The following is a 15,718-nucleotide window of genomic DNA, read 5'->3' as shown; positions in this document are numbered from 1 at the left end:
GATGCTTTCGCAAAAATGTTCCTTTAAAAGGGTTTCATCTTCAAGGAATTCATGGAAAAGACTCTGACAAGTACAGGTTTCTGGTAACTGACTAAACTGCTAAACTGAATGAATAAGCATTTTCAGAACCCTAATGGAAAACTGATGAACTCATAAAAGTGCTAACAAAAGATCAAGATGAGGGCTTCCCTGGTGGTGCAGTGGTTGAGAGCCCGCCTGCCGATGCAGGGGACACGGGTTCGTGCCCCGGTCTGGGAGGATCCCGCATGCCGCGGAGCGGCTGGGCCCGTGAGCCATAGCCGCTGAGCCTGCGTGTCCGGAGCCTGTGCTCCGCAACGGGAGAGGCCACAGCAGTGAGAGGCCCGCGTACCGCAAAAAAAAAAAAAAAAAAAAAAAAAGATCAAGATGAAAAAAATTAATTACATGGGACCGAGTGAACTGATGAGGAGGATTATACTTTTTGTAACTTTCTGTTTGAATAATAACCCCCCCGAAAAAAACCAAAACCCCTGAGAATTGGGAGGGGGTGGAGCAGAGAATCACCCCTGTGAAGGGTCATTGCCCACTACTGAGTGACTTTTCAATGAAGGGGAAGAGAGAGCTCTAGCTTCTTCCTTTTAAGGCTTAAGTCTCTTCTTTTGAAAAAAAAAAATAGTTTGCCCGTTCCTTTATTCACGCAAGTTTGTTTCACGGACCTACTGACAATGAGTAATATTCTAGGACTCAGTGCATTACTTTTGCACAGAGCCTCACAAATTCTGAGTATTTGATAAATGATTAGCTGGATCTGTCTTCTCGGACTGTGCTCAGCGAGGCAGGGACTGGCTGGCTTGCTTGTACTCTAAGGAACTGGCACAGAGCTTGGCACCTTGCAAGCCCTTACATAGATGCTTGATGGATGAACTCAGGAAAGAGAGAGAGATAAGATGACACTGAAAATGTTCACTTACATAGAAAACAAACTTCTGGTTACCAAAGCGGAAAGGGGGTGGGAGGGATAAATTAGGAGTTTGGGATCAGCAGATACAAACTACTGTATATAAAATAGATAAACAACAAAGTCCTACTGAATGGCACAAGGAACTGTATTCAATAGCCTGTAATAAACCATAATGGAAAAGAATATGAAAAAGAATATCTACGTATATCTGAATCACTCTGCTGTACACCAGAGACTAACACAACGTTGTAAATCAACTACACTTCAATGAAAGAAAAAAGAAGCAAGGACATTTTAACTTAATGCTCCAACATGACATTGCTGTAGATGTGCCCAAGGAGGAAATGTGAGGGGAAAGTTAATCTCTCCTGTACAGATGAGAACTGTGTCTGTTGGCCCTTCCAGGTGGAGGGGCAGATCTTCTAACCACCTACCTGTAGACGTCTGGGACCTGGAGGTAGTGAACACCATGCTGGAGGACATTCTCTTCCTGACATCGGGTTCCTGGTCAAGTATTGTCATTATCACCTGTCTGTTCTCCACTGGCCACTCCAGGACAGCATCATTCTCTCCACTACACAGATGAAAGGCAAGTCCCAAGTACCCAGAGCTCCTGGAGATCGTTCTGCCATGAGGGTACAAGGTCAACCCCAAACCGTAGCCCTCTGAATTGTAGAATCGAGGGCTCTGAAGCTTGTCCCCGTTAACTGTGTTCTGCAGGACTTGAGAGAATTTCCGGACCGTCCAAACCCCTGCAGGGCATGGGGTTTCTGTCAAAGTGATGTCATCCAGGTAAATTCCCCCACTCAAGTTCTGGGGGTCACCCTTTGTGCCCTGGAAAAGGTAGCGAAACTTCTTTTCCTCTCTTAGTGTAACATGGGCAATTTTCCAATTTTGGTCAGAATCTCCTGAGGACAGAGAATAAAATTGGTGACAACTGTGACCAACATTTTTGGAGCACTTACTTGGACCCTCGTACTGTGGCAGGTGCTTTACATGAACGATCTCATGTAACCTTCACAACAAACACAGGAGAGAACTGCTATAAACTTGTTAAGGAACTTTTCCAAAGTCACATATCTAGTATGGGAAAATAGCTAAAAAAGAAAAAAAAAAACAAAAACAAAGACACACTCTGATTTATGATAAAAGTCTTAATCATGAATTTGTTTTCCATTATTATTCCATTCTGCACGTTCTGGGCTTTCCCCTGGGTTTGTTGGTACAAATGCACCCCACCCCCTTAATGTTAGCACTGAATGCACAAGTATTGGGCTGAATCGTATAAAACAGACCTTTGATAAGTTAAAGGTCAAACGATGGCAATTTCATATGTCCATATTTATAATCCTTGGTAACACAGCAAATTCTCAACTCTTAAAGGGCACCTAGCTGTCATCTCTCTATTTGATGAAGATGCTCTGTAAATTTCAGCCAGAAAAGTGAACCCCTCAAAACCATTATCTGTGGTATTTTCTACCCACAGAGTGACCTGGGTAGAGACAATTTGGGCTCCCGTTCTTCTGAGTAGCCTTTACTAAGGAAGCCTCCACCCTTCCAGAGCAGCAGCTGCTTCTAGAAGTGCACAAAGAACGCTTCCTTTATCTCATTTTAATTGAGAAATTCTTTGTTGAGTGGAAAACTAGAAAAACACGTCTCCCCTTTTCTATTTATGAACGAACCACCGCCCTAATAAAAGAGTGTGAGTACTTAGCTTTTATAACCCTGGATCTTGATTTTCAGTCAGATTACTCTCACAACCAACTAACTACCTTAGCATTTTAAGGTTTTCACGATCTTATCGAAATACATAAAGTATCACTAAGGAATATATAAGCGATTTTAGTGAAGTTAATGTATACAAGTCACTTGCTTGCCACCAACTTCACGAGTAGGTTTCGAGTTACCTCAGTGTATTACATAATGGTATCAATCAGTTTGCTGAAACAGATGCAGCTTCCCTTTTGCCTTCCAATCTCCACCTTTGAATCACCAATTTTCTCTATTCTGTCCTTCTCCAAAGCTCTAGAGAAAACTAGACTTTTATACTCTGATTGGCCTTCCTTTTTCTTTCCCTGATTGGCCTCTTTCAATAGTATATTTCAGCCTCACCTGAACCCGCAATTTCTGAACGGTTAAAACATCCGTCGAGTGGTTAAAACGTGCCAGGCATTATGCATTTCAAAGAGGCAGAAGGGAGGTGGAGGAAAGGAAGGAAGAGGAGACAGAGGGGGAGGAGGGTGAAAAGGGAGAGGGAGGGGAAGGAGGAGAAAAAGCACAATCCCAAATATGAAGCCCAATCAGGCCTCGCAAGATGCCTTTAAGTACCTTGAAAGGTCTTCACCTTGACCAGCTTGCGAACGTTGCCCGTACCGTCATCCCTCCTGACCCAGACGATGAGTCTGTCTGAAGGGCTTCCTGTCATTTTATAGAAAAACTGCAGGCATTGCTGCTTCCTCTTTGGGTAAAGAATCCGAGACTCCAACAGGGCTGCTTCCTCTGCTATCCCCAAGCTGGTACTGAAGTACATGAAGTAGCCGGCACCTATGGAGAGAGGACCCTAAAGTCCCACCTCTGGCCACAAATACCCCAGGGTGCCCTCAGCCCAGGCAAAGCGAAACAGTGAGCAACAGCCATCATCCAGGCAACAAAGGCTAGAACTCTTCTGGGGAAAATAAAAAGGTTGTTTGTCAGTAAATATTCTGTCTGTCTCCATGGACAGAATTGCTGGTCAAAGTCACAGCTCTCCACTGGCTCTTTTGATTGCCTTTGCTCCCAAGGTTGTGAAATGTACACCACTGACTTAAGGAAATACAGCCTTTAAGCAAAGTTGATGGAATCTAGTGTCTGTGAGATGAATTCCATTTTCTTCATTAACTTTGTTGTTTAGAGATTCAATCCAAGGAAAAGCGATGGCCTCCTAGCTATATAAGAAACTGTGGGATTCAAAGTTTTAGGAATTGAATTTTAAATATTCACAATGAGAAGGGTTCAGTTTCATCCTTTTGTAGCCTAATAACTGGGTGTACTATCAGTGGTAAAGAATCACCTTTACTGTGTTCTAAGAAGGGGCATTCAAGGCATATCAGGGACCAACTGAGGATTTCTCCTGAATGTAAAGAAAGCCTTGGAGGAACACTAAGAAAGAGGGGATAAAGGGTCTACATTTATGCCAGAGGCTGGCTTTGCCCAACTCATGTATCTCAAAATTCTCTCCCCCAAAACAAGCAGGTGGCTAAACAAATACATCACTTGGAAAACCAGCACACTTTTTCAAAGGCGAGGACAATGAACAATTCTTGCATATAAAGAAGTCATCTAGGGCTTCCCTGGTGGCGCAGTGGTTGAGAATCCGCCTGCCTGCCAATGCAGGGGACACGGGTTCGAGCCCTGGTCCGGGAAGATCCCACATGCCGTGGAGCGACTAGGTCCATGAGCCACAACTACGGAGCCTGCGCGCGTCTGGAGCCTGTGCTCCACAACAAGAGAGGCCGCGATAGTGAGAGGCCTGCGCACCGCGATGAAGAGCGGCCCCCGCTTGCCACAACTAGAGAAAGCCCTGGTGCAGAAACGAAGACCCAACACAGCCATAAATAAATATAAAAATAAATAAATAAAAATGTTACCATTCTTTAAAAAAAAGAAAAAAGGAAGTCATCTAAACTTACTCCAATACTCAACCTCTTACCAAATGCTCCACTCAAAACATTTCATCAAGTAAAAATGAAGTGAGCATCTCCAGTTCCAGGTACTTTGACAATATGAGTCCTTGCCTCATCCTGACTCGCTTTCCACAAAGCTGAAAAATACCATACGTCTTTAATATATCATCAGGGTAAATTACATTTGCCGGTATGTTCTTCTCAATACTTTATCTTACTAGCCTTAGACTTTGGTGTCGTGAATTGCTGAGGGCTTGGGTTAGGGTAAACAAGAGCTCACGGGGCTAAGAAGGTCTCCTGGTTATCCTTGCTCAGGAATTCCACCAGTTGAGGTCAGAAGTATGAAGTGCAAGCCCAATAACTTAAGCTGAGGAGTCAGGAGACCTGAATTTTCACCCTAGAGCTGCCAGTAACTGGGTATTCATTCATCTCTCTGGGATTCAAGTGGGAGGGAAGTGGCCTCTATCCTTTGAGCTCTTTGAGTGTATGCGTCTACCTGAATAAGGCAGTGCTCTCTAGCAAAGGAAACCCCGTCCCATTATGTGCCTCCTGTGGAAGAAGCATAATGGCTGGTCAAGTTAACCTGAGAAAGCTTTTCTAGTTACCTCTCTGGGCTGTGGTCCTTTCCTTTCCTACTAAAATGCTAGAATCTTCTTTCAGCAGATTCCTCTCACACGGAGAGGAACTTTAGCTGGAACTTGCACGTTAGCCTAGCAGCAAACCCACAGGAGAGATTAGATTAGAGGCTATGATGGAAATTTAAAGAGAACTTCAGGTGTAGATCACCCTTTGCGCACTGGAGATCATACGTTTAATAATCTGATGTGTAACAGAGACTTTCGCCCTTTGCCAAGGCGCGAGGAAGAGTGTCAATTGTTGACAACCTCTGACATTCTCCCTGGTGGCCTGGCATCTGGGTGATAAGCTGGGTCTCATCTGTGAAGGAACTCTTACCAACTCTCCCACAGGCGTGGACAAAGGGATTTGAGGATAGTCCAATCTTTAAAAGGCTATTATAATCTATAACCCCGCCTGCTTCCAAATAGGGTTGGCACGATTTCAAGATAGAAACTGAAAAATAAATAGAACCTCTGGGGAGAAAGGGACGATGGGGGAAATGAGTAGGGAGTCAGGCTGCTGGTCTGCCTTTGAAGATTCTAGATGCATTATCTCTTTGCAAGCTCGCTGGGAAGGATCAATAGCTTGACGGTCAGAGAGGCTTACAAAAAGCCAAAAGACTTCAACAGCAGCAACAACAAAAACAACTTCCTGGGGTCACAATTAGCACGTGGTGGAGCCAGATTTTAAACCCAGGTCTCTCCTGACTTTATGGCTTTTTCGCTGCATAAACCATGTACAGGAAGCTGTTATCCAATATGGCAGCTACCAAACATATACGTCGACTGAGCACTTGAACTGTGGCCAGTCCAAACTGAGATTCGCTGTAAGGATAAAATATACACCAGATTTCAAACACCTACTGTAAAGAAGTGTGAAGCATCTCATTAATAGTTTTTATATTGATTGCACATTGAAATGTTAAGATTTTGGATATATTGGGTTAAGTATATACTAAAGAGAATTTCCCTTGTTTCTTTTTTACGTGACTGTTAGAAAATTTTACATTACATATGTGGTGTGCACTGTAGTTCCACCGGAGGACACTGCTGTTAGAGACATTGCCCTAATTTACAAAGTCATATATATATATAGTTGCCTGCACTGGGTCTTTGTTGCTGCCCGCAGGCTTTCTCTAGTTGTGGCGAGCGGGGGCTATTCTTTGTTACAGCGTGCAGGCTTCTCATTGCAGTGGGACCTCTTGTTGCGGAGCATGGGGTCTATGCACGTGGGCTCAGTAGCTGTGGCTCGTGGGCTCTAGAGTACAGGCTCAGTAGTTGTGGCACACGGGCTTAGCTGCTCTGCGGCATGTGAGATTTCTCCAGACCAGGGATCGAACCCGTGTCCCCTGCGTTGGCAGGCTGATTCCTAACCACTGCACCACCAGGGAAGTCCTACAAAGTCATATCTTTTTTAAAATTAAAAAAAACTTTTATTGAAGTATAGTTGATTTACAGTGTCGTTGTTAGTTTTAGGTATACAGCACAGAGATTCAGACAGATAGACAGATGATAGATAGATAGATAGATAGATACAGATATTCCTTTTCAGACTCTTTTCCCTTATAGGTTATTACAAAATATTGAGTACAGTTTCCTGTGTTACACACACTCTATATAAACTAGATAACCAACAAGTACAAAGTCATATCAACCATTATGTTTGTATCAGTTTTGTCATCACTTAAATGAACCTTTCTTTTGCATGCCCAGAACCTGGATGCTTTTTATTGCGTTAATAATAAAGATATGTCGGGCTTCCCTGGTGGCGCAGTGGTTGAGAGTCCGCCTGCCGATGCAGGGGACACGGGTTTGTGCCCCGGTCTGGGAAGATCCCATATGCTGCGGAGCGGCTGGGCCCATGAGCCATGGCCGCTGAGCCTGCGCGTCCGGAGCCTGTGCTCCGCAACGGGAGAGGCCACAACAGTGAGAGGCCCGCATACCGCAAAAATAATAATAATAAAGATATGAGAAATGGTTTTTGTCTTCATTCAGAGTTCCAGGTTTGATAACTAGCATTCCAGCTGAGGCCAAACACGCCAGCTACCATTTCCCCTTGAACCTGGAGAACCTCCATAATGTACCTCCTTGCTGCCTTCACTGACCTGTGCATCGTCCCTCCAAGGTGTGATCCGCTTGTCCAGGCTGAGTGCTGTCCTCATGGACCCAGTCAGCATTATCTCTGGTACTCTGAATCATCCCACAAATGTTTGCCTTCTCAAAATCACAGTGGTCCAAAAGGGTGTGAGTTGTGGCTGCAAATGATATTTTTGTCACCTGGTTAAAAATTTAAGGCCTCTCATGTCAAATACCTAATGACTTAGGCTACTAAGATGTCATTGTTTTAGCAGGATCATGAGCCTTTCGTTGTCTTGATTTTTCTCAATTGTAAGTCCTACCGTCATGCATTAGATAGCAGAACCTGCCAACACAGATGCAGCCCTACACACTTCACAGAGTCAAACTATAAAAAGGCTTACCATCATGCTTTTCTGTAAATGCCAACCATCGACTCCTTTAGATCAAGAATGAGGTACCTATTATGCTGGGCTTTGTTCTTAGTAGATCTTCTCTACATACATATTGAACAGGATTAAAGAATGTGTCTCTGAAGACCAATGGGGCCATTTTAGAAAACATCCCATCTCTGAGCATTAGAGGACTCCAGGAACCACTAACCTGGACAAAGAATTTAAGATACAAAATACTTTCAAGCCTATAACTATCTTGGGCTTTACATAAGGATGCACCCTTCAAAGGGAAGCTGAAGAAGTTGGACAATTCCAGCTCCTTACATTGGCCCAATATTTTCACTTTACAGAACACAAACACATAATTGATTTTCATGACCATCTTGTGGGGTAGGTGTTACAATTTTTTCTAAGGATAGGGAAACAAATGTCCTTAATGAAATGGACAAATTAACAAAATTAACAAATTAACACAAAGGAAAATGTACAGGAGTCCCGTAAGGTCGGGGGGGGGGGTTACCAAGTCCTCAGACCCAGAGGTACTCACTGCAATTGTACATTCTGTTCAGCCTCTCCAAATCGATAGCACTGAAATCCAGGCGCTGCCCAATGATGGAGTTAAACTCAGGGATCTTGGCTGTGATGGTGGGGACACTAGCATTCTTGTTAAATGAGAGAGGTTCGTAGTGCATCAAAGACTCGTAATCATAGGGTGTGTTGAGGTCTGTGATGAAGTTGTCATCGTAGGTGTTAAAGTTGTGCTCATAACCTGTCAAGGAGGGAATCCACAGGCCCTGATCAGTCATGTCATTTCCCCGTCCTACCCTCTTTGACTAGATACTCAAGCAGAGACCAAAATAAGGGAGGGGGGGCAGAATAATGCATCTTTGATCTAAATATATATACATATTTAACATATTTTATAATTTGCACAATGTATATAAAATTAATATACATTAACTTTTACTAATAACATTGTAAAGTACTAATATATAATAGTACATACAATTATTATAATGGATATTAAATAGAGAAAGCCTGTGGGCAGCAACAAAGACTCAACACGGCCAAAAATAAATAAATAGAATTAATAAATTTTTTAAAAAGTAAGAGGAAGTTGGTTTGAGTGGGAAAGAGTCATGAGCTGGGCCACCTTGTCCAGGTCAGGAGAACTGATTCTGAGAATCTTTCCCTAACTCCTTGTTCAGTAAAATTGTGTGGTAGCTTGAAACTGGCACAGTAATTAAATAAATGGGTAAATACTCCCAAAGAGAAAAAAAATACATGTTATAATTAATAATAAATATATACATATTATTAAATATGTGCATAATATACACATATATTAGAATATAAATGCAATGTGAATATACAATGCATGTTATTAAATGTATATTTAAATCAAAGATTCATTTTTATACATATAAATAAATAAATAAATGTGTGTGTGTATGTATGAGGATTTAAGAAAGAGAAGATATGGCTTCCCTGGTGGCGCAGTGGTTGAGAGTCCGCCTGCCGATGCAGGGGACACGGGTTCGTGCCCCCGTCCGGGAAGATCCCACATGCTGCGGAGCGGCTGGGCCCGTGAGCCATGGCCGCTGAGCCTGCGTGTCCGGAGCCTGTGCTCCACAACGGGAGAGGCCACAACAGTTAGAGGCCCACGTACCACAAAAAAAAAAAAAAAACAAAAAACAAAACAAAACAAGAAAGAGAAGATAAGATATCAAAGTAGAGGCAGGTATTCCTCATGGTAGGAAAAGGAATTTTTGAACTCAGGAAAGTATTCAGGATTGATTCATCTTGCTAACAGCCAAGTACCTCATCCACCAAGAGCTGTACCTGGCCAGCTCTCCAACAATTTAGGAAAAAGAAATCTAACGGGCAGAAGGAAAGTTTAGCACCTGGTGAGAAAGTGGCGTCCTGTCAATCAAGGCTCACACTCTCCTGTTCTAGAAATTGCCCCATGGTGAGAAAAACAGAAGAGGAAGAAAACTGACTTTCCTTTCAAAATAGAAAATGAAAATATTTTAAATGAGATTAGCATAAGTAAGAGAATATGCCCTGCAATGTGAAATGCTGAAATGAGGAACCACCCAGATACTCTTTTAATCCAGCAGCCATCAGGAATTTACTGGTTCGGCTGCAATAATGGGAAGTTCACTGTTTTTAATTCCCTTCTTAGGAAGTGATAGAAAAACTGAATGAGAATACTCATAACTCTCCCAGTCAAAACTTCCCACCTTCATCATCTCTTTCTCCCTTTCTAGCTTCCCATCCAACTGTTTTTAATAATTAGAAGAAAATGTGACCAACTTTCAAAGACATCAACTCAGGTACACTCAGGATTGGAGAAGTGTGGTACAGCCTGGCAGTGGTCCCCAGATGCTTTTGGAAAAGCCCATGAACCCCTTTGATCAAAACTTGTTTTAACTGTAGAACGACAATACTGATGTTACATCCTCCCAACTCACAAGGGTTTTATGGGGACTTAATCCAAGAGGGATCGAAGCATTTTCAAAGTCGGTACAGAACTGCAAGAAATAAATAACCCCAACAGGGAAGGAGGAGAGTCATTCCTTCCAGAGCACGTGGTCTTCAGATGGCCGTTAAGGGGGCAAAATTATAAAAAGCATTTAGGGGGTGTGAGGACTTGGGCGTGGGTCTGGGGTCTCCTGGTAACTCTCAGTGGTATCTTAAGGCGCTTTCAACTCACTGGCTGTTTTCCTTAACTTGCAATAAAATCATCAGGTTAAAATAGATAGTTTTATTCTTTATTACCCAAGGATACTTATCAGAATGCTTTACCAAATAAATTTTTTTAATACATTTTAAAATTTAACTCAACACATTTTTTTCATGCCTACTATTTACTGGGAGCTGTGCTAGGTGGGTGGCGGTCCCTGGCAGTGACTAGGACAGGCATGGTCCTTCAGGGAACTCACAGCCGAGGGGTTGAAGAGGAAGTGATCTTGTAAACCAGAGCTCATGGGCAAAACTTTTGTGTAAAGGGCCAGATAGAAAATACTTCTGGCTTTGCAAGATGTATGGTCTCTGTCACAACTACTCAACTCTGCTGTTATAGCACAAAACCAGCCATAGGCAGTATGTAAACAGATGGGCATGGCTATGTTCCAATAAAGCTTTATTTACAAAAGCAAACAGATATGGCCCACAGACCGTAGTCTGTAGACCCCCTGCTAGACCTCAGAAGTGTTTTGCTTAATAAAAGAAAACAGACCCAGAAAACACAATTCTGACTTCAGAAACAGAGATGGATTTGGGGAGAGAACTATATGGCCCATAGAGTATCTTCCTAGGTTAAATAATAAGATTGCCATCAACTGAAGATGAGATGCAATGAAGTCATAAATTACCCTGAGCAATAATACTGCCCTTGCTTATGATCTAAATTGGATTTGATGTCTCATTTGAGAAGAGCTCTCCAGTGATTGCAAGCAGTTTAGATATATGAAATGACACCTAATGAAAACACAGACAGGAGATGAGCAAACATGGTGAGTCATTCATGCTCAATCCCAAACTGAGCATGTCTGCAAATTATCCTTGTAAGTGTACAGGCTCCCTCTGAGAAAGGGGACCTCATATGGTCTAAAACTATCTTAAAAGCACCGAGCATTGTGTCCTTCAAGACTTAAAAATGCGAATGTTTTCTGCTTCCTCATGTCATTTTCAGCAGAGTTAAGTATATAAGAGAAAGTAAGAAATTCAGGCCTCTGGCAAATTCAGACGAAGTCTAATACTGCCCGGAGCCTCACAAGCAGAGATTCGGTCCTTTGATCTGCACTCTTCTGGCGCATCTACACAGACCCAGATATAAGGCAATTACCCCTGGGAGACAAAATATACTGTTTTTGATCTATTATTTCATACTTGGGTGAATACTGTCTAGAACTTCTCTAGATTGTATCGGGGGACAAAGAAGAATATTACTTGGCCTCTAGCTCAGTGGTTGAATGGCAGGATGGGTGGGAGTATATGTGTGGGTCCAATCCTGGTAACAGATTAGGCTTTTACAAACCACATGGTTTCCCCTCCTCCCACCAGTACTCCACATTCATGAAATATCAGAATAGGAGGTGCCCGGAGGGACACAGATTGAGAAACCCCAGAGGTGATTTTGATAGGATTAGCCATCTGTAGCCCTGCCTCCTGTGAGATCCATGGTTACAGCTTACTCCAAAACGAGCTAGTTCTGGCAGAAGTCTTTTGGAGACTGATATTTAATTGTAAAGTATGGCCAGTTCTTCCAAGTCCCTAAAATTATTAGAGATGCACTGCAATCTGTGAACTCATATGTTAAATTGGGATCTAAATGAAACAGATAATTACAAGGCAATGATTTGCTTCATGAAAACCATGTGTGGTCATAATTAAGGCACTTCCAATACATTGGAAGTTTCATTAAGCTATCACTGCCAAAAATGATGCTTTTCCACTTCCTGAACTAATTCCTAATCAAAAACGAGGTGTTGGGACTTCCCTGGTGGTCCTGTGGTGGTTAAGATTTCACCTTCCAATGCAGGGGGTGCAGGTTTGATCCCTGGTCAGGGAGCTAAGATCCCACATGCCTCATGGCCAAAAAAAACAAAACATAAAACAGAAGCAATATTGTAACAAATTCAATAAAGACTTTAAAATCAAAAGAATCTTTTTCAAAAAACTAGGTGTTTTCAGAAACACAGCATGGAATGTCTATTGGTAAACTGAGTTATAACATTTTCATCAGAATTTTTAGAGTAACTGCATAATAATATGTGAAATAAAACTGTGTTATCGTTTACGGTGTTATCCTTTATGGGTTGGGGGCAGAAGGAAAGAGGTGCTTAGAAAGGAGAAAGAAAAGACTTGTGCATTTTGATTAATCAGAAAAACTATTAGCTAGAATTAACACAATTGGGAGTGCAAATTCAGATAAAAGGTGGTTTTGTTTTGTTTTTTTGCTGTAGCTGTTCTGTTTTTAAACACCTATTGTTGATTTGGTAAAGCACCAAAAAAAATTCTGGAGTATGTCTTAGGATTATCATACAGTCACCTAAACCTCATGTAGTTTTCTACACAAGATTTCACATGCAGAAAAAGGACCCTGACATCCTCAGGGACCTAATTCATTTTACTCACTAAGACAGGAGAATAGAATTTTAGATTTTCAACAAAAACACAGAAACAAAGCAAGAGCTTTTGATTATCAGTTAACCCTACATTTAGTTAACCACCATTCGCCTTTCCCTGAGACACTTATATGGGATCAGTTGTGATCAGATGAGCACAGCCTACAGGAGAGGTCATATTTTGTGTTCCTCCTGGAGAAATTGAAGCTCCCATTCATACGTAGGTTTGGCCTGGTCATCCCAGGGTTGGGCTGAGCAAGTGATAATGATAATAGCACCTTGGGTTCATACACACCTGGAAGAATTTCATCCCACCAGATGTTCACATAATCATCCCGGTCCGTCCTTGACTGCTCATGGTAGAACCCCAGAGCATGCAGGATCTCGTGTTCAATGATGGCCTTATAGTCGCATCCCTGGCCAATGGAAAGGTTCTGTCCTACGTGTTGGTCGCCAACCGCAGACCAGCACCTTTAAAGAGAAGAAAGAAATTTTCTTCTAGAGAATTCTTAAGCAGCTGTAATTCATAGGATTCCAAAACACAAATTAGGTTAGGTTTGAAGAAATTTAGGTTTGATTTCAAAAAGAAACTATTAATAGCATTCTCATCAACATAGGGCACTGGTGAAAAAAGCAACATTCCCTGGAGAGACTATTATGCAGGCTTTAAAAGTGATAGGCCATTATAAAAGTATGCCTACATACTCAAAGGCAAATCAATCCTAATAATGCATCAGGTAAAAAGAAGTAAAAATAGGCATTTTTCTTCACCTTCACAAACCCATGGGGCATTCCAAAGAACAACACTATTGCTTTTATACCACAAAGCCGTCTCTGAGCAGTGGCTGTGGTTGATTTACGTCTTCTCCTTTACATTTTCATGACTTTTCAAATATCCTATAATGAGCAGGCATATATTTTATGATCATAAAAAAGAACCTCATTAAAAATGCAAGTTAATCAAGTTCATTTCTTGGGGTATTACCCAATCTGCAGCATTGTGACAGCACACAGCAGGTGGCCTAACTTATGTCTGAAGGGCTCCAGGCAAGAAGGACCCATAAATTCCCTCAGAAAATAGTGGACTCAGGAACTGCTAGCAGATACTCTAGATTCCTCGTGTGCAGCCTCTTTCCCTCTTTTTCCCAATTATTTTTGTCTTTTCTCGTACATCTGATTTTCCACCTCAACAAGGATCTATACCTTAACCAACGCTCAACAGAATAAGAGATCTGACGATAGTTTAAATGCTACCAGTGAATTGTGAGGTCCTTGGTGACAATCACATTAAATTACCTGCCACTGTTTTCCCAAGATTGCTAGCATCATATAAGTTCAAATTCTAATAGGCTTGATTTCTACTCAAAGATAGACCTTAGTTATTTTCTAACAACTTTATTAAGGTATAATTTACATACCATAAAATTCACCAATCTTAAGTGTACAATTCAATGATCTTTAGTTAATGTACTGAGTTGTGCAAGCATCACCATTATCACCTTGCCTGACGGTAGCATTTTCTTACCAATTCAGAGTTTACTCTGCAAATTATCCACAATCCAGAGGAAGCATTTATTATTTATCTTTTTTTAAACATCCCTCCCCAAAGGAAAGGTGTAAGTTGCAAAATACCGTAACTCCACCACTCTGTAAATCTTTGACCTTGTCCTTCTGAAAGAGCCCAGTTAACCTCCAGCTTCAGAGGACCAGGATCCTGAAGGGTTTGGGGTGCTTTGGGCCAGCCCCTTTCCTGGACCCTCTTCCTCCCTTTTCCTCTCCCCTAACTTAAGTGTAATAGAGACATCTCCCGACCACAGGCAATAAGAGTCCCCCAAATTCGGGTTTTCCCTCTATTTCCACCTCCCATTTGTCCTTCCCTTTCCTCTACCTCTCCATCCTTCTCCTTTCTTCATCTCTCTGCCACTCAGCTTGGCTCTGCCTGAATCTTCACTTCACACTATGTCCTGCTTCTGTGGTCACCATAGCATACTAGAACTATTCACTTGTTATTACTCCACCACCCCTACTTGCCAAGCCTACACCTTTTGAGGTCTAAGACTCTTCTTGAGAAGCTAAAGCATGTGCTAACTTCCTTCTTTACGTCTGTTACCCATCCATGATTAACAAAATCCCCACCTTCAGAACTAGACAACGAAATCCAGGCAACACCTAGAGGCCATGTTGGGAACTGCAGTGTGAAGAGATACCTCCAGCTGGGTCTTGAAGACACAGACCTACAGAGTCACGGCAGATGGTGGCTTTGCTTCCCAACTTCATCTAGCTCAGACTGGTTCATATACACACCGCTGAAGAAAAAGGTCTTCTTTCTTGATATACCATTTATTTCTTCTTAGAAATAAGTAACTCTGAAAAGCAAATCTACATCTAGAACTTTTCAAAGAGGTCCAGCCATCAGAGTACTATAATTTAAAACAGAGCCATCAAAAGGATGCATTTTATACTTTAATAAACCTGACAAAACAAAAAAAAGGGGGCTTCCCTGGTGGCGCAGTGGTTGGGAGTCCGCCTGCCGATGCAGCGGACGCGGGTTCATGCCCCGGTCCGGGAGGATCCCACATGCCGCGGAGCGGCTGAGCCCGTGAGCCATGGCCGCTGAGCCTGCGCGTCCGAAGCCTGTGCTCCGCAACAGGAGAGGCCACAACAGTGAGAGGCCCGAGTACCAGGAAAAAAAAAAAAAAAAAAGGACTGTAATTTAAAGCATAACCTTAACCCAGGAAAAGAACTGAGATGAGTCTCCCTGGTTCCCTGAGGTTTCCAAACAATTCATTCTCTACAGAGCTCATTAAAAATGTGATGCCACTTAAAAAAATTCACAGTGAAAGATTTGATTTTTCTTTTAGTTTCTTTCCAATTTCTTCTTTTAGCCTTTGAAAGA

General features: G+C 42.2%; 1 protein-coding gene across 1 annotated transcript in view; it reads right to left on the bottom strand.

The window, feature by feature from the left end:
• The window catches only part of MEP1A (meprin A subunit alpha), a 38,051-nt gene that overhangs the window by 12,015 nt on the left and 10,318 nt on the right, over positions 1-15,718 (bottom strand). The window contains exons 7-11 of the mRNA XM_065885969.1: positions 13,118-13,293; positions 8,238-8,459; positions 7,325-7,474; positions 3,269-3,484; positions 1,375-1,848 (exon numbers count right to left, since the gene is read on the bottom strand). Coding sequence (XP_065742041.1) covers positions 1,375-1,848; positions 3,269-3,484; positions 7,325-7,474; positions 8,238-8,459; positions 13,118-13,293 — 1,238 coding nt within the window. The remainder of the gene's footprint in view (positions 1-1,374; positions 1,849-3,268; positions 3,485-7,324; positions 7,475-8,237; positions 8,460-13,117; positions 13,294-15,718) is intronic.

This window comes from Phocoena phocoena, chromosome 10, assembly GCF_963924675.1.
Source record: "Phocoena phocoena chromosome 10, mPhoPho1.1, whole genome shotgun sequence".
Lineage (NCBI taxonomy): Eukaryota > Metazoa > Chordata > Mammalia > Artiodactyla > Phocoenidae > Phocoena > Phocoena phocoena.
The sequence above is the reverse complement of the archived record's forward strand: the minus strand, read 5'-3'. Positions and strand labels throughout refer to the sequence as shown.